This window comes from Salvia hispanica, chromosome 6, assembly GCF_029641045.1.
Source record: "Salvia hispanica isolate PSC_SH4W2 chromosome 6, Shi_PSC_v1, whole genome shotgun sequence".
Lineage (NCBI taxonomy): Eukaryota > Viridiplantae > Streptophyta > Magnoliopsida > Lamiales > Lamiaceae > Salvia > Salvia hispanica.
Window position 1 is genome coordinate 38,199,417 of NC_142697.1, and position 21,328 is coordinate 38,220,744.

General features: G+C 37.9%; 3 protein-coding genes and 1 pseudogene across 5 annotated transcripts; all 4 read left to right on the forward strand.

Annotated features, from left to right (window-relative positions):
• The first annotated feature begins 3,610 nt into the window (after positions 1 to 3,610).
• Positions 3,611 to 7,523, forward strand: LOC125207027 (F-box protein SKIP14-like; annotated as a pseudogene). The gene is made up of 2 exons (XR_016133023.1): positions 3,611 to 5,425; positions 6,305 to 7,523. The product of XR_016133023.1 is annotated as an F-box protein SKIP14-like (transcript).
• An 872-nt stretch (positions 7,524 to 8,395) lies between these two features.
• On the forward strand, positions 8,396 to 11,783 carry LOC125207028 (trihelix transcription factor GT-4-like). Of its 2 annotated transcripts, XM_048106235.2 has the most exons (5): positions 8,404 to 9,105; positions 10,431 to 10,469; positions 10,868 to 10,999; positions 11,073 to 11,297; positions 11,382 to 11,783. In XM_048106235.2, the coding sequence occupies exons 1-5, from the start codon at positions 8,520 to 8,522 to the stop codon at positions 11,579 to 11,581; spliced, it is 1,182 nt and encodes a 393-aa protein (XP_047962192.1). In that variant the 5' UTR covers positions 8,404 to 8,519; the 3' UTR covers positions 11,582 to 11,783. The 2 variants fall into 2 exon arrangements, with proteins under 2 accessions (XP_047962193.1, XP_047962192.1); XM_048106236.2 differs by lacking the exon at positions 10,431 to 10,469 and having other exon boundaries at positions 8,396 to 9,105.
• Positions 11,784 to 12,955: 1,172 nt separating this feature from the next.
• LOC125207086 (glyceraldehyde-3-phosphate dehydrogenase, cytosolic-like) lies at positions 12,956 to 15,594 on the forward strand. The gene is made up of 9 exons (XM_048106295.1): positions 12,956 to 13,114; positions 13,268 to 13,368; positions 13,457 to 13,572; positions 13,801 to 13,900; positions 14,237 to 14,383; positions 14,461 to 14,521; positions 14,611 to 14,851; positions 14,931 to 15,104; positions 15,350 to 15,594. Exons 1-9 carry the CDS (start codon positions 13,087 to 13,089, stop codon positions 15,393 to 15,395), a joined length of 1,014 nt encoding a protein of 337 aa, XP_047962252.1. The 5' UTR covers positions 12,956 to 13,086; the 3' UTR covers positions 15,396 to 15,594.
• Positions 15,595 to 17,589: 1,995 nt separating this feature from the next.
• On the forward strand, positions 17,590 to 20,403 carry LOC125208659 (uncharacterized). The gene is made up of 2 exons (XM_048108312.2): positions 17,590 to 18,611; positions 18,808 to 20,403. Exons 1-2 carry the CDS (start codon positions 17,943 to 17,945, stop codon positions 20,080 to 20,082), a joined length of 1,944 nt encoding a protein of 647 aa, XP_047964269.1. The 5' UTR covers positions 17,590 to 17,942; the 3' UTR covers positions 20,083 to 20,403.
• Positions 20,404 to 21,328: the final 925 nt, after the last annotated feature.

Consider the following 21,328-nt stretch of genomic DNA (forward strand, 5'->3'; position numbering starts at 1 on the left):
TATTTTAGTCATGATAGTTGATTATGAAATGTTTAGAACGTCTCGGAGGCCATGGAAGATTAATCAATTTTTTATGAATCACAATAGGAAGATTGTATTTTAGTCATAATACAATCAATTTTTAGAACTTAATCAAAAAAATTTCCCGAACTCTAATTTGCTATTATCAACAATAGAAGATTGTAAGTATATTTTATGCCTCCGACAGAAATCCACCATGGTCACTCCCTCCGTCACGCCGGCGTCGCTCCGAAGAAGAAGAAGTTGAAGGCTATATTGTTTCTTTCGAGTGAAATTCGGCTAATAGAAATGAGCTTATACTTGTAGAAATTATTATTGATGAGGTCTATGCAAGCTAGCTATATGTTTACCATTTTTACAGAAACTGAGGAAAAATAAGTAAAATTGGGGGAGAAAGAGATGGAGCGAAAGATAAATTTAACGGAAGAGAGAGAGAGAGAGAGTGCATAATGTTTCTTCAGAGTACTATATTTCACAAACGTATTAAAATATAATTATGTTGAAAGCGCATAATGTTGCAGCACCAACTGAATAATGTATATAACAACAACACGAAGATGTATCCTGTTTACATTATTGCTTTTATTATCATACATTATTGTATTAAAATTAACAACATGAAGACGCATCTTGTTTACATTATTGTTTTTATTAGCATACATTATTGTATTAAAATTGTTGTAATGTACTGATTTGGCTTAATAATGTAACGTATATCACAAACACGCATTCCAAAGCTCATTCGCATGACAACAATGTTAACAAACATGCTATACATTATTCTCAGTTGCCTACTGGATAATGTATCACTAAATGGTACATAATGAAACAAAGGATATGCAAATAATGCCAGCAAACAACTTAATATGTTATTAGCTGCCTCGCTATTTCTTCCTGGAATGCGAAATCTATCTATTTAGTTCTTTGGTCCATCAGGCCATTGCCCTTTGGAAAGCCGAAAGTAAGATGCACGTCATCCTATGTGATACGAACAAACTCATCTTCTAAAACCGCTCCCTGTTGAACACAGAAAGTATCCATTGGGCCATTTCTCTTGGTATCTCTAGTATTTTGTAGTCCAAAATACCTCCAAACCCGAGCTCATGGACAACTTCAATCTGTCGGGGGATTTAGCTTTGTAATCATGTCCACGTATTCCTTTGATGTTCTTTGGAAATACAATACATCTTCTCTCTCTTTTTTGGGTGAACCCCGTCCCCTGCATCATCTTCCTCCATCTTCGCTTCCTACTCTTTCATCTCGTTTCGGTATTGTTTAGCGGCTGCTATGGGAATGAAATCATCCCAAGAATCATCATCAATGTCAACTACTCTTGCCCTCTTAGACCCTATATATAAGTACATAAAACATGGACGATTACAATATGTATTACAATATAATTAGCTTATAACACATAATTTTGCATCACCAATTGAATAATGTATATAGATTTGTGTATAAAGACTGTTTTAATGTATTGATTGGGTCTATAATGTAACGTAATCAAGACTACAATTTTCATTCTACATTCAGATAATGTAACAAGTATTTATCAATAATGTAAATAAATTTGATAATGTATCATGACTATATGTTAGTAACAGCAAGAAGAGTTACAACCCTTACCACATCTGTGGGTTTTCGAAATGGCCTTAAATGATCGCATACTAAATTACATATTAAGTTACATTGTTGATAAATCTAGAATACATTATTTTGTTATACATGTGGATAATGTTACAGGAACTCGTCAATAATGTAAACAAAAACATAGCTACATGTTACCTTCTATGGGTTTCGAAATGGCCTTGAATGGTCGCCCTCTTTTTACCACGTTCTACCTTATCCATCGGATATTACTGAATGACCACAACATTACAACCCGGATTAGTAGAATTCAAAATAACCCAAATCAAACAAACAAGCAAACAACCTATCCAAAGTTATACTAAACAATGTAATCACTTTTCAAAACCGAAATGTGTGCTAATACACACTGTAAGTACAATCTTTAACAACAGAAATCATACTTTATTGAAATCATAATGTAACCAAAAAATACAACCTAAAAAAATACTTTACTGAAATCATAATGTAACCAAACAATACAACCTTTGTTCTAAAAGAGTGGATTCAACCGATTCAATACTCAAAAGAGCCATTTAATTAAAGAAACGCAGTCTGTAAATTACCTCAAAAAAAATCGAAGAATGGCCGCTTCAATTTCACCGTCGCCGTGAAAAGTGGAAATGAAATCATCTGGGGTTGAATGTGTAGAGAAAAGCGTTGAATGTGTGGAGAAGTCGAACTAGGTTTTGGAGTGAATGGGCTGAAAAGGGGAGAGAAATCGAGAGTGAGGAGATGTGGGAGGTCGGTTGAAATTAAATCGCGCTCATTTCGGAACTTCTATTTTGTAAACCTATTCTTATTGTAGATGTTCCAAATATACCCCTATAATGTAAATCGGATACCATAATAATGTAACACGGAGAATCATCTAAACAACAAATCTAATCCGTCCATTTAGTTAATCCTAAGGCTATAATTAGATTGGAACTTAACACTAAAGGGTCATTTGGACCATAGTGCTCCCCTATTATATAGTAATTTATATGTATAATGTATTGACGGTTTTATTCTATAACAATTTAACTTTGATGGACAATTGCATCTTTTTCGACTAGCTTAGAGGAAAGGATCATCTACAACTTTTCCTAATACATATCCTAATCCATCCCTCACATACATAAAATATGATAATGGAGCTTATTACCACGTATGTAAAGGGTGAATTAGGAGATATATTAGGAAAGGAAAAGTTGGAGGTGATCCTCGTTGCTAACTTAGTGAACTACTACCTATTTAGCAGCTAATTTCATCGACTACATCACCCAACTAGCTAACTTGCCTTATGAATGACGCACACATCTTGCCAACACACATGTGATACATATTCTTATTCTATAGTATAATATTGAAACTTTTGCTAAAATTGTACTATACCAAACACAAACTCCATTCTATGTCCTGGAATTTTTTGTCAGGAATCTATTCCTAGAATTCAACGACAAAATAATGTATAGATCTCTTCCCAAATTGTTTGCTACCGCTATTTATTCAAAGACACAGAACGGAGTGGGGCCTCAATACATTAGGCCCATTATTCCTTTTCAGTAATGGGCTGCTTAAAATGGGCTTACAACGGCCCATAAAATCTTAAATACTCCCCTCATTTTATATTTCAACTTTATGTAATAGAAGATTAAATAATATAGTTAGACACGTAAGTAGTTATTTAGTGACATCCTTTGTCGATTCAACCCAAATCTAGGATACGTTACTTCAAATTGGTACAAGTACTATATATTTGTATGATGAAGAGAGTACATTTTTTATGGGTGAAAATAAAAAGTGGATTAATAATATACTAAAAAATAAGAGAAAAAGCTCAAAAATAGGAAGGACAATTTCCTATCCTAATCCACCGGAAAATACCGGGAAAATATTTTCCCTCCGCACACGTGTCAAAGCTTCCCACCCGTTTTGGGCGCTTATCCCATTTTGCCCCTCCCCGACATAAATATATTTTCCTTCCCCAATTTCTCTTCAAATTTTTTTCCTTTTACCGTTCCGGCCGTTGAATCTTCGATCTGCAGATACTGTTCCTTCCCCCGATTTCGGCGTGCTTTCCTGATCGGATCGCCCCTAGGGCAGGCGATTTCGAGCCCCTTGAATGATTCAAGGACTCCATATCTATATCTCCCTCGATATCTTGCGGCGGAAATATTAGGGTTTGGGTTTTGAAGAAAGGGATAAGGTTGTGTTGTATTCATTGTATCTGATTTTTTTTTATCGCTTTTATTTTTTTTATTTTCTTGTTTTTTTTTCGTTATCTGTATTTCTATTTGAAAAATTGACCGGGTAGGGTATGTGAGAGATTGATTGTCAGATAACCTAGGTTTGGTTAATCTTGATTGTGCTTTCTTTCTTTCCATTTTTGGGTAGTTTTTTTTAGGAATTCTTTGATTCTTTTGTGTATATAATAGCAGGTAGCGTTTTTTTTGATTGGTTTCATAGGTTTAGCTGATAAAAAACTGAAAAAGGTTTGGGTTCGTTACAAGAAAGGCTCAGTGAAGTTTTTGGTGCTCCGTTTTAGTTTGTCATTGAAAATCGAGGGATTTCTTGTTTGAATCTTTGTAAGAAATTCGTCTAACCCCTAATAGAGGTTGTGATAAAAGAAAAAAAAAGAAAAAAAAGAGAAAAAGAAAAAAAAAAAAGAAAAAAAAAAAAGGAAAATAGGAGGTATTCCATATACCTCTGCAAGTGAAAAATCCGCTATCTTTTGGTTGTACTTTAGATTGGAGGAGAGGGAGTGGTTGAAGGGGAGAGGTTTTGAGGTAGAGATATTGAAATGGCCTTGAACTATTCACATCGGCCTGTGTTCCCGGCTCACACTTCTGCAAAAACTTTGTGGTCACCTTTGAGGACTGTGAACGGCTGTCTTGCTGAGGGTTCTCCTGAAGTTTATGGTGAATGTTATCTAAGGCCTTGGCATCCGAGCCAAGAAGAGATGGGGGAGTGGGATTTCATTAGCCAGGATGCAGTTGGTCGCTGCTGTTCACCAGAGTCGAACTCGAGGGACATTGCTGATCGTTTACCTTCTGATCCATTTGGGATGGATATACAGACTACCTTCACAGCTCTTACGGGATGGCTTGAGGACTTGGAGGTCGATTATGGTGCGTATACTAGGAGCAATAGTCAACGATCCGACCAAGAGAATTATAATTTGTTTGCTGGGTGTTGTATGTTATATAACAATGCTCTAAATTCCCAGCCCCAGCCCTTTTCCAGCGGTGTTCAGTCCAATGAGGATGTCAATTATAGTATCCTGCCCCTTTCAAGCAGTCCTCAGGTTTATGTGAAACCTGATGAGACATTAGATGCTATCAATAATGTCGATACAGAGATGGAGAATTCATTGGATTCATACAACAATGAATTTCCTCCAGCCTGCGAAGAAAGTTGGATGATGGATTTCAGCAACGAGGGCACTAGCTACAGTTCTGAGTTGCAGTTTGGAGAAAAAGTGGAGGGTGCTGCCAAATCTGATGAAGCACCCCATGATGCTTTTAAATTTTGTCTAATGTATCTGGGGGTGAAAGACCTCTTGTCAATGGAAACAGTTTGTAGTTACTTTCGATCTGAGGTTCGAGGTGAACCTTTGTTGTGGAAGAGTATCCACATTGACCCGCCTCTGAATGAAAAGATCACGGATGACATTCTTTTTGAATTGGCTTGTAGGGCTGATGGTACCCTTCAAAGCCTGAGCTTGGTGGAGTGCCTGAAAATCACAGATGATGGCATAAAGCGTGTACTTGAAACCAATCCACGGTTAACAAAGGTTAGTGGTATTATGTAGGGTTTTGAATGCTAGTGTGTGTATGAACTTGCTTTCTTGGATCATGCGTGATGAGCAATGGTATTTTGTATTCTTAAATTTTTTAAATGCTGGAGCTAATGGAACTTCCGTAAATATGATCTTCTCCTTTTTGCTGCAAGATAAGTACTGATATGCAACTTTCGTACTGGAAAATTGGGAAGCATTTTCAGTTGTAGACTATTTTGTAGTTTTTATTATTGTATTGGAACTGAATTGTAATTGCAAGAATATTTAACTCTTGATTCTTTTGGACCATATTGTGATATTATCAAGTACTATAATCTTATACTACCTCCGTCCCCCAAAATTTGCTACACTTTGACCCGACACGGGTTTTAAGAAATGTAATGGAAAGTGAGTTGAAAAAGTTGGTGGGATGTGGGTCCTACTTTTAAAGTATTAGTTTTATAATAAAATGTGAGTAGGAATGAGATAGTGGAATATGGGGTCCACTACCAAAAATGGTAAAAGTGAAGTGCATCAAATTTTCAGGGACGGACCGAAATGGTAAACTGTGTCAAATTTTCAGGGACGGAGGTAGTAAAAGTTTTTACACAGTAAATAGTTTGAGTTGGTGGGGGTGTTAGTATGCCATGAATTGGGTCATGCTACTTACGAGTCTTCTAATTTACATGAGATCATCAGGTTTTTGTTGTAATGAAGATTGAAGATAGACAATCAACACATTTAAACTTCTTCTCATGTTGTGATAATCAATGGATGTCTGTTCCAATTCCAGTGGAGCTGTATCTTCATGCTTGTTTCTGCTTTCCCTCAAAATTATGTTTATATCATGTGTTCCATTGATGTTGTGTGCTAATTCTTGTGAGTGCAATGCAGCTATTTGTTCCTGGATGTACAAGGCTCACTGTTGAAGGGATGTTGAAAAATGTATGGACCCATAACTCTAATAAAGATGCCCCAGGTATAAAGTTCCTGAGAATCGGTGGCCTTTATGGTGTCACGCATGAACACTTCGAGGAGTTGAAGTCTCTTTTGGGTACTGATGACAACACCCTCAAGAGTCATCACAAGCCGCATATCTATCATCGAGGAAACTATTACCTTCCATATGATGATGACCGCGCAATAGATATTGAAATGTGCCCAAGATGTGAGAAATTCAAGTTGGTTTATGATTGTCCGTCAGAGGGATGTCAGGTGAAAGATAATGGATCCCAAGTCTGCAGAGCATGCACGCTGTGTATAACAAGGTGCTCACAGTGCGGCACCTGCATTAACGACAATGAGTATGAGGAGACTTTCTGTTTAGATTTGGTATGCTCAGATTGTTTCAAGCAGCTGGTTCAAGTACCAGGACGGGCTTAATGAGAAGGCTGACCCATGTGGAGACCACATGAGCATGGTTGCTTGACTGACCACGCTTATGAGGCTGTATTTGTTGCTGTTGTAGTCTCCGCCTTTGGTGCAGAACCAACATGATCCAGGTCACCCTGTGAGCTTCCACTCTTGGTTACTCATTTTCTTCTTGCTTTGATATGTCTATTGTTATGTTCGAAAAAGGGCTATTCGCCCACAAAAAAGGGAAAAAAGGAGGAAAAAATATAAAAAAAATAAAAAAATAAAAAGAGCAAAAAAGAAGGGGAAAAAGAGGAAAAGGCATCATAAAAAATACTTGTCCTTGAAGGCAGTTGGTAGTTCTAGCAAAATGGAGATCTGACCTTGTGAAGATTTTAGATATTAGTTGACATGTCAACTAAAGGCGGGAGCTTGCCTCGCCTCTATTCAGCTGATCGTGCTTTGCTTTGGAAAGCTGGATGTGTGTCCTGCTTTCTGGTCGTGCTTATGCTCCTAGCTCTTGGTAGATTGGAGATATATACTTGGTGGGGTCTGTGCTCTTGCAGGGATCGTCACATAGGTTATGGCGACATCGACGACGTCATTTTTATTTCTTCTTGTTATCAACAGCCTCTCTTGTGGAACTGAGTGTTTCTTGATTTCTATTTGTTATTTTCTTGTGCTGCTATTTGCCTCAGGAATGGTGGATAGTTTTTATCAATAAAAGTTTGCCATGATGTTTCATGGCACACTTAACTAAGTTTCATTGGCTACTGCGTTATTTCTTATTTGCTTTATTTGTTGCTTAGATTTAAGTTGATTTATGATTCCTGGGTTTGATGCATGTTTATGACAAACTCAGCCTATTTTGTGGTTTAGTCTGCTGAAGTTTATCTATTCTTGATACTTGCATTTGGCGTAGCGTAGCGTAGAGATTAATAGTTGGCGATAAAGATGTTTGTCTTGTTATTTTTTGTGTGCCGTTAATAGCTAAAGAATTAGTAGTCCACTTATGAAAGTTTATTTTAAATGGTTGTATTTTTAACCATTTGCCATAGAAGCGACATTTGTTTATTTAGTTCCATCATCAAACCGAGTGATTGTGCAGGCTTTGAGAAATTAATTAATACGTGAAATTTCATGAATTTTACCAAACAAATTTATTTAAATATTACTCCTACTATTATTCAGTAAACAAACCATTTCATCTATTTGTCAATTAAATTTTACTAATCAATAGAAATTTAAAATCATGATGTTTTTTCTTGATTATCTAACTCATAGTAAATGATTTTTCAAATTTTATTTTTGATGAATATAGTTCTCATAATTAAATTACTTTCAAAATGATTCAATCAAAAGGAATCGTTTTACACTCTACACTAATCGCGAACAATCGCTTAATTTCTCAAAAAGTAATTCACTCTCGTCATTTTCATCTACGAGATTAAATCGAGATGAGTATGAGATCCTAGTAGTATCTTATTAGTAGTAAATTTGCTACTGAATTAACTCCTGTATTTTTGGTATGTTTATCCATAGTCAGAGTATTAGGAGTAGTTACTACAATAGCACGTTGTAATTAATTAGTTTAGCTAAATCCTACTCAGGTCCATGTCAAAAAAATAGAGCAAAACCTAGAAATTGAGGTACGTATCGTCATAATGTATAATCCAAAATCGAATTGATTCATCGCAAATTCAATTTGAAGGAAAAATCCCCAAATCATAAAATCCACTAAGAAATCAAGAAAAACATGTACATGTCCGAGAAACCCCAACGGCAGCAAGAATCCGCCGTAGATTTCTACAAACCAGAAGCCGGGCCTCTCCAAAACACCGCCATGATCATCCAGCTCCCGCCCCACCACCTCCCCGACGACGGATCGCCGCCCCTCGCGGCCGAGGACGCCATCCCGGCCCCCAGCGTGGCTCCTTCCAGCCACCCCGCCGCGCCGAAGAGAAGGGCCGAGACGTGGGTGCAGGAGGAGACGAGGTCTCTCATTTCGTTCCGGAAAGAGATAGATATGCTGTTCAACACCTCGAAATCGAACAAGCACTTGTGGGATAACATTTCTTTGAAGATGAGGGAGAAAGGGTTTGATAGGTCTCCGACTATGTGTACTGATAAATGGAGGAATCTGTTGAAGGAATTCAAGAAGGTGAAGCAGAATAATCGGGATGGGAGTGGGAATGGGTCGGCTAAGATGAACTATTATAAGGAGATTGAGGAGATTTTGAGGGAGAGGGGCAGAGATGGGCCGCCTAATTGGAAGAGTTCTGAAGGCGGGAACGGTGCTGGGGCTCCCAAAGTTGATTCCTTTATGCAGTTTTCTGATAAAGGTTTGATCTTTTGAGGTTCTGCTAACATTGTTTAGTATGGTTGGTTTTGGAGTGTAGAGATGTGGAATTTGGTTTTGTTTGATGTATTTGGTATGTGTTGCTTGGATGGTTGTTTAGTATTTCTGTTGTTTTTATATGGCAGTGTGTAGGGATGTAGAGATGTGGAAGTTGGTTTTATTTGATTTTTGGTGTATGTTATTCTATTCGAAGTGGAGTTTTTTATGCATTACGTTGCAGTTGGTGGATAGGCGTGTTTTGTGTTTTGGATGTTGATGAATTCATGATTGTGTCTAGTGAAAAAGGGAGGAGTTCATGGCGTCGGTGTTTTATTTGAGATGTGTGATTTTGAGGTGTTTTGGTTTTCTATGTTTGCTAATTTTATGTGTTTGTTTGATGATTGGAGTGCTGCAGAACTTGGGTCTTGTTTAACTTTGTATGTGAAATGTAGCATGGTGTTTATATCCTTAGCCGCTTCGTGTGTTGTTTTCCCCCTGGTGTTTTTACCCTTTTCTACAGTATTTTATCAGTTAAGGACATAAAAAAGGAACTTAGTGTTTGATTACTGAATTTATCATGGATGCTTTTTAGGTATAAGTCTTGTGTCAAATGGATATGGTAAGTTGTTGGTCGTATGTGTTTTTTCATTTTCTTTTTTTACTGGCAAAGGAGCATGCACTTGCCACGTCTATCCTCTTTGCTTTTTTAAGTTTCTCTGTGGATGATCAAGATTCATGATTGTTTCCAATTCAACAGTGGCAGTAGAAGTAGGATACCAATTGAACTCGTTTGTCATGTATATCGTATTCTTTCGTACACAGAAGCCACACCATTCTTTGGGAAAACTTTGAAGTTTGGAATACTAACTTTATCATGGATGAATTTTATGGTTTGGTTGTTAGCTCCATTTGTTTGACATGAATGAGTTAGCAAATAAATTTTCTCATCCTTTTATGGCCTACTTTGTTGCTGGAATATGAATTCAACGATAAAGAAACCCTATTTAAAGAAATTGGTCCATATGTCGTGTTCATTCTTGGTATTATGAATGAAAGAAATTCAAATCTTCTTTTATAGTATCTATATTTAATTTTTGAGATGATTCTTGTATAGTTTAGCACTGAGGTGGTTATTACCTTGGGGTTCTTCTATCTGCTCGTGATTCTACTACCATATCTGATCTAGATTATTTATGAGTATTATGTTTTTTTCACTTTCCACGTGCTACATTTCACCGATAAATTCCCTTCAATCTAAATGCATTAAAGATTCCTGATTTATATGAATCTCATTAACTAGCATACATTTATGTTATTTGGCGTCTACAGGTATTGATGACGCCAGTCTTACTTTTGGGCCGGTAGAAGGTATGTTAAAAGTCTCAGTAGGTTTCACTTGCTTTCGGATTTGGTAAATCTCAGTTGAAGTTTTGTCGTCTTTTCAAGGCCGCTACCATCTGATTTTGTAGTTTTGTAGTCACGACTGATTTTTAAGCTGAAATGGTGAAAAGTATGAAGATGTATTTGTCTCATTATCGATATGTTTCATGCCTAGTTACATATAACAAAGAAACTCAGTAAACTAAAATACTACCTTTTAGGGTAGAGGTGATTTGGTTAAGTTCCGAAAAATGGGGGTATTTTTGGGTCATTACATGCTCCTTTACTGCGATTTTGATTATTCGTGTGTCGTAGATATGAGTGAGAAATTGAATTGTTTTAGCTTTCCTAATAATGTTGATGACATAAATGCTATTTTGATACAGCTAATGGCAGGTCGACTCTCAACTTAGAGCGACGTTTGGATCAAGAGGGGCACCCTCTTGCTATAACTGCTGCTGATGCTGTTGGAGCGAGTGGAGTTTCTCCGTGGAATTGGAGGGAGACGCCCGGAAGTGGTTAGTCTAACGTTGTGCTTGAAAACACAAACTTTAACCAATTATGTAATTTATGTTTTGAGTTCTTACGCAGGCGAACAGACTAATACGTATGATGGAAGGGTGATAATAGTTAAACTTGGAGAGTATACGAAGAGAATAGGGATTGATGGCAGTGCAGATGCCATCAAGGAAGCCATCAAATCTGCTTTCAGGTTAAGGACTAAACGTGCATTTTGGTTGGAAGACGAAGATAATGTGGTCAGGTCACTCGACAGAGACATGCCTCTTGGAAACTACACTCTCCACGTTGATGAAGGTAGAGAGAAGGAGACCTTTGCATAACGTTAAACCTTGTGAGATTTCTTGAATCTTGATGATGGATTCATGTTGCTGGATGCAGGGCTGACAATAAAAGTGTGCGTCTACGAGGAATCTGGGCCGATGCCGCACACTGAGGACAAAACCTTCTACACGGAGGATGATTTTCGCGACTTCCTCTCACGCCGTGGGTGGACTTATCTGAGAGAGTACAATGGATATAGGAACGTCGATAGCATGGACGAGCTGTTGCCCGGAGCTATCTACCGTGGGGCCAATTGACCGCGGTTTGTTTCTGGCATTTGCAACAATTAGGGTAAGCATGATTTGCAAGGGAAATGTGGAAATAATTCTTAAGTACAAAAATGGAATTTAGCATTGCTTTACCCTTGAAACTCTAGTGTAAATGTGGGATTTTGTTGAATTGTTGTATGATGTATATCAGTTATTAATGTCTATTCTATAATTGATGCTTGTTACTTCATTAGTGTGTCACTATGAATCTTTAGGTGATTGTTATGCTCTATAAATTGTGCGCATTCTATATGGAACATATGACATAGTACTACTTTCATCCATAAAAAATGTCCTTTTTCGGTTTTGTTATGCTCATGTCAAATAAATTATAGTGATGTTTTGGGTACAGGTCGAAATTTTTTTAAATTTTTGCTATTTTGTTTCAAGTTCGAATCTGGTATAGATTAATAAAATATTAGAGAGAAAATATAATTTGGGTATTGTTAATTGAAGTTGGGTAAATAAAGGAAAGTCGGGAAAATGGAGGGAAAAAAAAGTGGGTGGTCACCCTAAAAAAAAATTGTCCAAATCGTAGTAGTGTTTTTCTTTTTTAAAAAAAAAAATTCACTTAGCAGTGGACCGAATTAACATTATTAAATTATGATAAAAGACCAATAATATAAGTACAATATATAAAGAAAGCTTATCTTTTTAAAAGAGCATTTTTAGTTTTTTTTACAACATGTGGAATATAGGTAGGAGTATAACGTATAAAGTGATGTCAAATGTCATGCTAACAAATAATTAAAAATATTGAGAAGATATAATATTTTATTTCTATCATTCTCCTTTGAAATTAGATAATCTCACTGTAAATATTCTATCTGGTTAGTTAAATAAATAACCATGTATTTTCTTGCATAAAAAACTCTATGCTACAGATTCGATTACTGAAATATTAATAGATTTTAAATTTACACTTACCACCTCGAAATTATATTAACAAATATCGTATTTAGAGGGGAAATGGTCACATGATATAGTCTAAAAGTTTGATAAAGAAGGTTGTAGAAGCTCATTAAAACATGTCACAAAACATGTGTCCTAACCTCTATGTTATAGCTGTCACGAAATTTTATTTCCGGGTCAAATTTCTCTTCATTTTTTCTTTAATCTTCTTTTTTTCTCCACCGTTTTAACAATATATTACTCATTATAAAATTCCTCATTTGGAAAAGTACATCTAAAATTAGATGTTGTAAATTGGATGCATTCTTACAAACATTTGTTGTAAATGGAAAATTCTGACTTGTTTTCCAAGAATTAAATTGGATAATCGTAATTTATTACGTCGAATCTAAGTCTAAAAGAAGTGCTCGAATTTTCGTTTCATTTTTAAAAAGAAATAACAAAAAAGGCGGTTTTCAGCACCTTAATAAACTCTTCCTTCCTTCGCTACAACTCTCCATAACTTTCTTCTTCTCCGCTTTTCTTTCACACAGACAAACTCATTTCAAGACTCTGCTTTTATCATTTTCTTATTTTAGAATATGGGAAAGATCAAGATTGGGATTAATGGTAAGATTTTCTAGCTCAAGTTGGTATCTTTCCATTTGTTAGATGGTTTCTACATGAGCTTTTATTCTCTTGCTCTACCATTTTGCTGATTAATCTGAAAAGGGCTTTGCTAATATACAATAAAAAATGAATCTTTTTCAATTTTTTCATCAGGGTTTGGGAGGATTGGGCGTTTGGTTGCAAGAGTTGCTCTGCAAAGGGATGATGTTGAGCTCGTTGCTGTCAATGATCCATTTATCAACACTGATTACATGGTAATTTTACATGATTTTTTTTTTGCTGGGATTTATTTAACTTATTGAAATGATTGTGATTGTTTGTATATTTTATTTGTGTGTGCAGACTTACATGTTCAAGTATGATAGTGTGCATGGTCAATGGAAGCATCATGAAGTTAAGGTGAAGGATGAAAAAACCCTTCTTTTTGGTGAAAATTCTGTCAAAGTATTCCAGTGCAGGTAGTCTTTTTTTCTCAATTTTTTTTCTTTATAAATTATGTTATGTTTTTTTATCATCTTAGCTGTTGATATATTTGGATTATACTATATGTGCCATGTAGCAATGAGAAAAAGAAAAGGTTTTGGTTTTGTATGTGTTGTTGTGTAGTTACACTCAATCATACCTATGTGTAACATTGCTTTACTTATTTGGTAGTAAGAGATTTTATGTTTGTTGCTATTAACTAGGAATCCTGAGGAGATTCCATGGGCTGAAGCTGGTGCTGAGTTTGTTGTTGAATCTACTGGAGTCTTCACAGACAAAGATAAGGCTGCTGCTCACTTGAAGGTTTATCTTCTTTCTATTTTAGTGTTCGGTTTTCGGATTTGGATTATAAGTATCATTCCTGTAGTAATTCTGCAAGATGAGTATTCATCATTCCCACTCTTGCCATATTTTAGGTGCATTGGTTGATTGGTTTGTGCATAATGAATGATCTAATTTCTATGGATTCTTCATGTCCATTCTTGCTATATTTGGGTGAAATTAGTTGATTTGATTGTGTATAGTATAGTCTAGCTTCCTTGAATTCTTGGCCTTCGATTCAGCTGGTTGGTTCAATGGTTCAGTTTAGTTTCGTATTATGTTCTTAACGGGCGCCTTTGGTTGATGGATTGAAACCAGGGTGGTGCTAAGAAAGTGGTGATCTCTGCTCCAAGCAAAGATGCTCCCATGTTTGTTGTCGGAGTGAATGAGAAAGAATACAAGCCTGAGCTAAACATTGTCTCGAATGCTAGCTGCACGACTAACTGCCTTGCCCCGTTGGCCAAGGTTAGTGACAACTAGTACTTGATCTCTCCGAGATCATCCCAACAAGCTTAGCTAATTACGGTTGTGGCTTCTTGCAGGTTATCAACGACAAGTTTGGTATAGTCGAGGGCCTAATGTCCACCATCCACTCTATAACGGGTAATAAGCAGCAACTTTTCGTCTTATTGTTATTATGTTCTTGATCATGATTTGCAGTTCCTCTAATTTTCCTCGTGCGATTTGTTCAGCCACACAGAAGACGGTTGATGGTCCATCGAGCAAGGACTGGAGAGGCGGAAGGGCAGCGTCGTTCAACATCATCCCAAGCAGCACGGGTGCTGCCAAGGCTGTTGGGAAGGTGCTTCCAGCACTGAATGGGAAGCTAACGGGAATGTCGTTCCGGGTCCCAACTGTTGATGTTTCGGTCGTGGACCTGACTGTGAGGCTAGAGAAGGCGGCCACCTATGATGAGATCAAAGCTGCCATCAAGTGAGTTTGGTTGGTTTGGTTTGGGAGGAAGCAATTGACTCGAATATTGATGTGGTTTGCTTGTGTGTGGACTTGACAGGGAAGCATCAGAGAGCAAGCTGAAGGGCATATTGGGATACGTGGAAGACGATGTGGTGTCGACGGACTTCATCGGTGATAGCAGGTCGAGCATCTTCGATGCCAATGCTGGCATTGCTTTGAACAACAATTTCGTCAAACTTGTGTCCTGGTACGACAACGAATGGGGTTACAGGTAAAAATCCAATCTTTTTTGAGCTCCTACTCGTAAAATAAATACTACTTTCATCCACGTGTTAAATGTAAAATTGGTAAAAAGTAGACGACGGTAAGTAAATATGGTTGAAGTATTTTTAGTAGAAAATGAAAATCACTTTATTAAAGAAAAAAACTTACAATAAATAAATAGAGATTAATTTTGGTGGACATAGGCAGTAAAAACTTGTTATTGAAATTTTGGTTGACAAAATGTTATTGCAGTTCTCGGGTGGTCGATTTGATCGTCCACATGGCGTCAGTGGCATGATGGATATGCCAGCGTGGAAGTCTACGTGGCGGGCATTGCTTCTTACCTTTCTTACGAGCTTTTATCGTGTCGAGCTTGTACAATAAGCTGCTTAGTGGGAGCAGCAAGCTTAGCTTGTCTTGATCTTTTGTATCACGCCATTGCCTGCCATTGTTGATACTTTATTACTACTAATGAATAATGATCTCATGCTATTCTATTTCGGAGTTCACTTTATTCTTGTAAATTTAGGGTCTCACATAATACACGAAAATATAATAACTATTTGAAGTGTTGTTGACCCACCCGGTCATAGTTGGGTCGCGTTATCAGAGCATTGGCAAAGCCGTGCTCGGAGGCATGAACACATGAACACGGCCACACGGGTGTTCAATACTAAAGCACATTGCCACAAAGTGGAATCACCGGAGTTGCAAATCTTTGTCTATATGGATAAGATACTATTTCCTCTATCACACTATATTATATAAAGGAGGCATTTTTTTTAATTGTTGTTTTGCAAAAATGATAGTGAAAAGAAAATAAGTAAAAGAATAATATAAAAGTGTATATTTCTTTTATCCCTACAAGCATACTTAGAAATCACTTTATTTCAAATGTGTTACTTGCTAATTTGCATTCCACCTTAAAATTTACTCCCTCCGTCCTCCATTAAGAGTCACACTTTTCCATTTCGGTCCGTCCCCAATTAAGAGTCACCCTTCATTTTTACCATAAATAGTAAGTAGGTCTCACATTCCACTAACTTAATTCACTCACATTTTATTATAAAACCAATATAAAAAAATGGGTCCCACATTCCACAAACTTTTTCAACCAACTTTTCTTTACATTTCTTAAAACTCGTGCCCGGTCAAAGAGTGACTCCTAATAGGGGACGGAGGGAGTATTTTCTTCTATTTACATGTAAATTTTTTTGAATTGTCGATTGAGAAACGCCAATCTTGGATATATCCCCGTACAACTAGGGATTGAATTATTGAAATGTAATTTTTGATAAACTTAAAAAGCATTTTGAATTTTTTGTCGCTTAAATGTATATACGAGTTGTTAATGTGCAAAAAACGTAAAAAATTGGACACTTAACAAGATTTTCAACATAAAAAAGTGTTTTTTTCCCTTGTAATTGGGCCTATGTGGGCTTATTATTAAGCCTATAAGAACTTAGAGTTGAGTCCAACCTATGGGCCTAGAGGTTTTAGTCCAATTGCATCTACTCCCATTAATAGTCAATTTTCTAACCATAAAGTGATAATGGAATGGATATTGCCATTGCACAAGTCAACAAATAAATGGGAAAACGAAATATCACATCACTCAAGATCATGCCTATAACCCCAAAGACTAAAATATGAAATTCACATGGAATGTTCAACAATAAGTTACCTATCGTTGACGGATTATTCAGTCACAACTTAATGAAATTCATAAATCCAAATTATTTGCTTCCAAAATCTGAAAAAGTCTATTAAACATTTTCTTGCCATCTTTATATATTTGTTCTCATCTCCTATATCCTCACAAAATCTATCCAACTAGATAACCTCAAAATCATGCATAGACAATCGACTAATCAATTATAGTAGTAATGTACAGTAGTATTCACTAATAGCATATTTATGTCTCTCCTAAATCAATACTTTCCTTTTCTCTTCCGTTTTCCAAAGTATTGATTACAGTTGGATGCAAGATAGATTCTTTACCAACATATTCTATAATTCATATTGTCATTTATATTATCCTAAAATAATTGAACACGCACATATATATATTTAATAAATAATATGCACCTAATTTAGGTGAACACGAAAGGACGAGGAGAATGGATCGCCGTTGTGACAAATAAAAATAATCCTCTTAGACCGTCGGTGAATACTGAATACTATACCTATGCTCTCCTCTGTCAACCAATTTTCTAATTCCAAAGTCAATTCTATTAATTTGATTCACTCTCCATCGACTATCTACTAACTACCTAAAAGAACATCATTTTTCCACTATCCCATTTTTAAAAAGTAAATCCTATTGTATAAATCATAAATATCTGACAAATGTGCATTAATATTATGCTACTAAGACAGATCGAATTTATAATTATTAGATCAATCGTATTAAAATAATATCAGTACTAGTTGTTGAGGCATGCAAAGACATTTTTTCCAAGAAAGCGCCGATTTGCGATTGGAATTATTGTTCTGTTTCAAGAGAGAGAAACAGATGTTAATAAATTCAGTGGAGAAACAGCAGTGCAATAATAATAATTCCTACGTTTCACAAATTCAACAAAATCCAAATCATTTAATATTACAGTACAAATGTACAATCCCACCAAAAGAGAGAAGCTGGAATTTAAGTTATGATTTCTCACTTCACCTGCAAAGAATCTACATTTGCAGAAAATAGCTCTGTATTTCTCTGTCTCAACTCATACAAATAAAAATCAAATCTTGTTTACATTCTCTTCCAAATCTCAAAAATCCCATTCTTTCGATCCAATTTCCCTATAAAATCGAAATAAAAATCAAATCTTGATCATCGAATTTCAAAATGGCACCGAAATTCCTCCCTCTGAGATGGGAGAGCACCGGCGATCAATGGTGGTTCGCTTCCCCCATCGACTGCGCCGCCGCCAACGGCCACTACGACCTCGTCCGTGAGCTCCTCCACCTCGACCCCAATCTCCTCATCAAGCTCACCTCGCTCCCCCGAATCCGCCGCCTCGAATCCGTCTGGGACGACGAGTTCTCCGGCGTCTCCAAATGCCGGTCGGCCGTCGCGAGAGAACTCCTCCGCGACTGCGAGAACGGGGCCCACAATTCCCTAATCCGAGCCGGCTACGGCGGCTGGCTCCTCTACTCCGCTGCCGCGGCGGGGGATTTGGAATTTGTGAAGGAGCTCTTGGAGAGGGACAGCCTCTTGGTCTTCGGGGAAGGGGAGTATGGGATCACGGATATCTTCTACGCCGCCGCGCGCGGCGGCGCCGCGGAGGTTTTCCGGCTGATTTTCGATTCCGCGATGGCGGAGAAGGGGAGGCGCGGGGAGGTCTCGCCGGTTTTCAAGTGGGAGATGATGAATCGGGCCGTCCACGCGGCGGCGAGAGGCGGCGCCGCCGCGGTGCTGGAGGAGCTTTTGGGTGATGGTGAGGATGTTTTGGGATTTAGGGATTCGCTGGGCTCCACCGTGCTCCACGCCGCCGCCGGCCGAGGCCAAATTCAGGTGAAATCTTTGTCAAATTTTGTGTTATAGTATCATAAAATTATCAATGTTGACTAAATTAATTTGTTGAAAAATTACTGTTTTTACATAGTTTTATCAAACAATTTGAGTAATTAATAATTATAGAATTGCTTAGATTTTGTGATCTATAAAATTCTCAATCTTGAATGCATATGTTTTGCTGGTAAAAATGCAGATAGTAAAAAACTTGATATCCTCCTACGACATCATCGACTCCGAGGATGATCGAGGCAACACGGCGTTGAACGTCGCGGCCTATCGCGGCCATCTAGCCGTGATGAAGGTGCTCGTCTCGGCCTCGCCTTCGTCTGCAATGCGCACCAACAACTGCGGCGACACCTTCCTTCACATGGCGGTCGCGGGCTTCCACACGCCGAGCTTTAGGCGTGTGGACCGGCAGATGGAGCTGATGAGGGAGATAGTTGGTGGAGACCTCGTACGAATCGAAGAGATCGTCAATGTCCAAAACAACGATGGCCGAACTGCTCTGCACATGGCTGTGGTTGAGAACATTCAATCTGATGTTGTTGAGATGTTGCTTTCGGTTAGGTACATAGATGTGAACCTTGCTGATGGTGATGGGAACACTCCTCTTGATCTTCTCAAGCAACGGCCGAGATCGGCCTCGTCTGAGATCTTGATCAGGAGGCTGGTCTCGGCCGGAGGGGTGTGCGGGCGTGAGGATGGCGCGGTGAGGAGTGCTCACTTGAGGATGCGTGGGATCGGAGGAAGTCCCGGGACTTCCTTCCGGATCCCGGATGCGGAGATCGTGTTGTACACCGGGTTCGAGCACGGAGCGTACTATAGCTCCGAGCTCGTGAGCGCTGATTGTGGCTACTCGGACGAGAATTTGTCCACGCCTCGACCTAGCTCGTCCAAGCTCAAGAAATCGAGTTCTATGACTAGTGCAACGAGCCGTCTCAAGATCATGCTCCGCCGAGGCCGGCGGAGAAGTGTCGGTGTCTCGTCTCCGAGCATCGACAGTGGCTGTTCCACCGAGTCACGCGGAATCCAACGGAGCACGAAAAACTGCCCTGTTTCGCTCAGAGAGCAGTTTTCAACGCCAAGTAACAAGAGGATTCTGTCTGTGCAGGAGAGTGTTCTTAGTCCTTCCTCGAAGAAGAAATTTGGTGTAGGGTTGCCACACAATGCTCGGCAGGTGCTTCCGAAATCGAACCTCGGTTCGCCATGCAGTGCCTTGTCCCATTCGTCGTGGTCGTCTCCGGTCGTGAGTGTCGATTTTGGTAGCGCAGGGCCCTCGAGCTTGAACGAGTCCCCCTACTTCAACGAAGAACCGGTCAAGATGAAGCTGAAGAAGCGTAGCTCGTTCAACTTGGGGTTGATGAACAACTACTTCTGCTTTGGTGGTCATGGCCTCGCGATCGAGAACTCGATCAAAGCGCAAGGACGAAGAATGGAGAAACAGCGAAGTTTAGTTGATGTGGTGTAGTCAAAACTCGAGGGTCATTTCAGTCAAGAGGTCGTCCGCATCCTACGGCATAATTTAATTGGTCTCATTGGAAAGTCAGGGCTTAAACTCGAGGGTTATTTCAATCATGAGGGTTATTTCAATCATGAGGTCGTCACGTCACCAACTATAGTTAATAAGGGTCTCTCCTATTAGGCGAAGGACATAGTTTAGCTGGTGTTTTGTAGTAATTGTTACTTGGGCATGAACTCGAGATTATTCAGTCATGAAATCGTCATATATGTCACACCGACTATAGTTGTTATGCCATCCAAACACCAATATATCTTGTTTTCAAATACCCATACCATGTGTTATTTAATGAATAAATGCTTGATAAATTAATCATAAATGTTATTCCTCCATCCAGTGGATGTACTATTTCATTTTTAGTCATTTCAATTATGATTTTTCTAATTTTAGAAATATAATACTATTAATAATGGAGACTGCACTCTTGACAAATACTACTTCAACTATCTTCTCTTTTTTTCTCTTGCTTTACTTATTGTGCGTTAAAATTTGTATCTAACTAAAAATTTATACAACACTTTTTAGGCACGAATGAAGTACTTCATCCGTCTCATAAAAATGTGGGCAATTGATATGACACGGGAATTAAGACAAAATTGGTAGAGAGAGGGGAGAAGACTAGTTAAAGTGGTGTTTACTATATAGTGAGACTCACGTTGTTAGCTATTTAATAGTTGTATAAGTTGTAAATAAGTTGATGTATAAAGATACTAAATTGGGATAACTTTACAAAAATAGAATGCACATATTTTTGGAAGAAAAAAGGGGGAGTGCACGTATTTTTATGGCATTTTCCATTGTAAAATTTTGAGGGATTATAAAGGGGGAGTACGTATTTTTATGGTATTTTTATGGAGGGATTAGTATTTAATTGCATTTTCCATTATAAAATTTTGAAGAGATTTTTTATTGTGATAGGATAGCATTGGTGACTCAAGTTGAGTAGAAGTCTAACTCTTTGATCTTCAAATACTTTGATTTTTCAAATACTTACAGGGAAGTATCATGAGAAGGGATGTCAGTTCAATCTAAAATTTGCATGGTAATTTGAATAATCCGTTAATTTTAATGGATTAAGGTTAAAATTTTTGATCCAATATATAATTTGACTAACGCGTATCTAATTAGTCCACAATCTAAATAGAGCTAAGCTGAAACCAAATAGCCTAACCCAAGGATTGGACCTAAGCATACA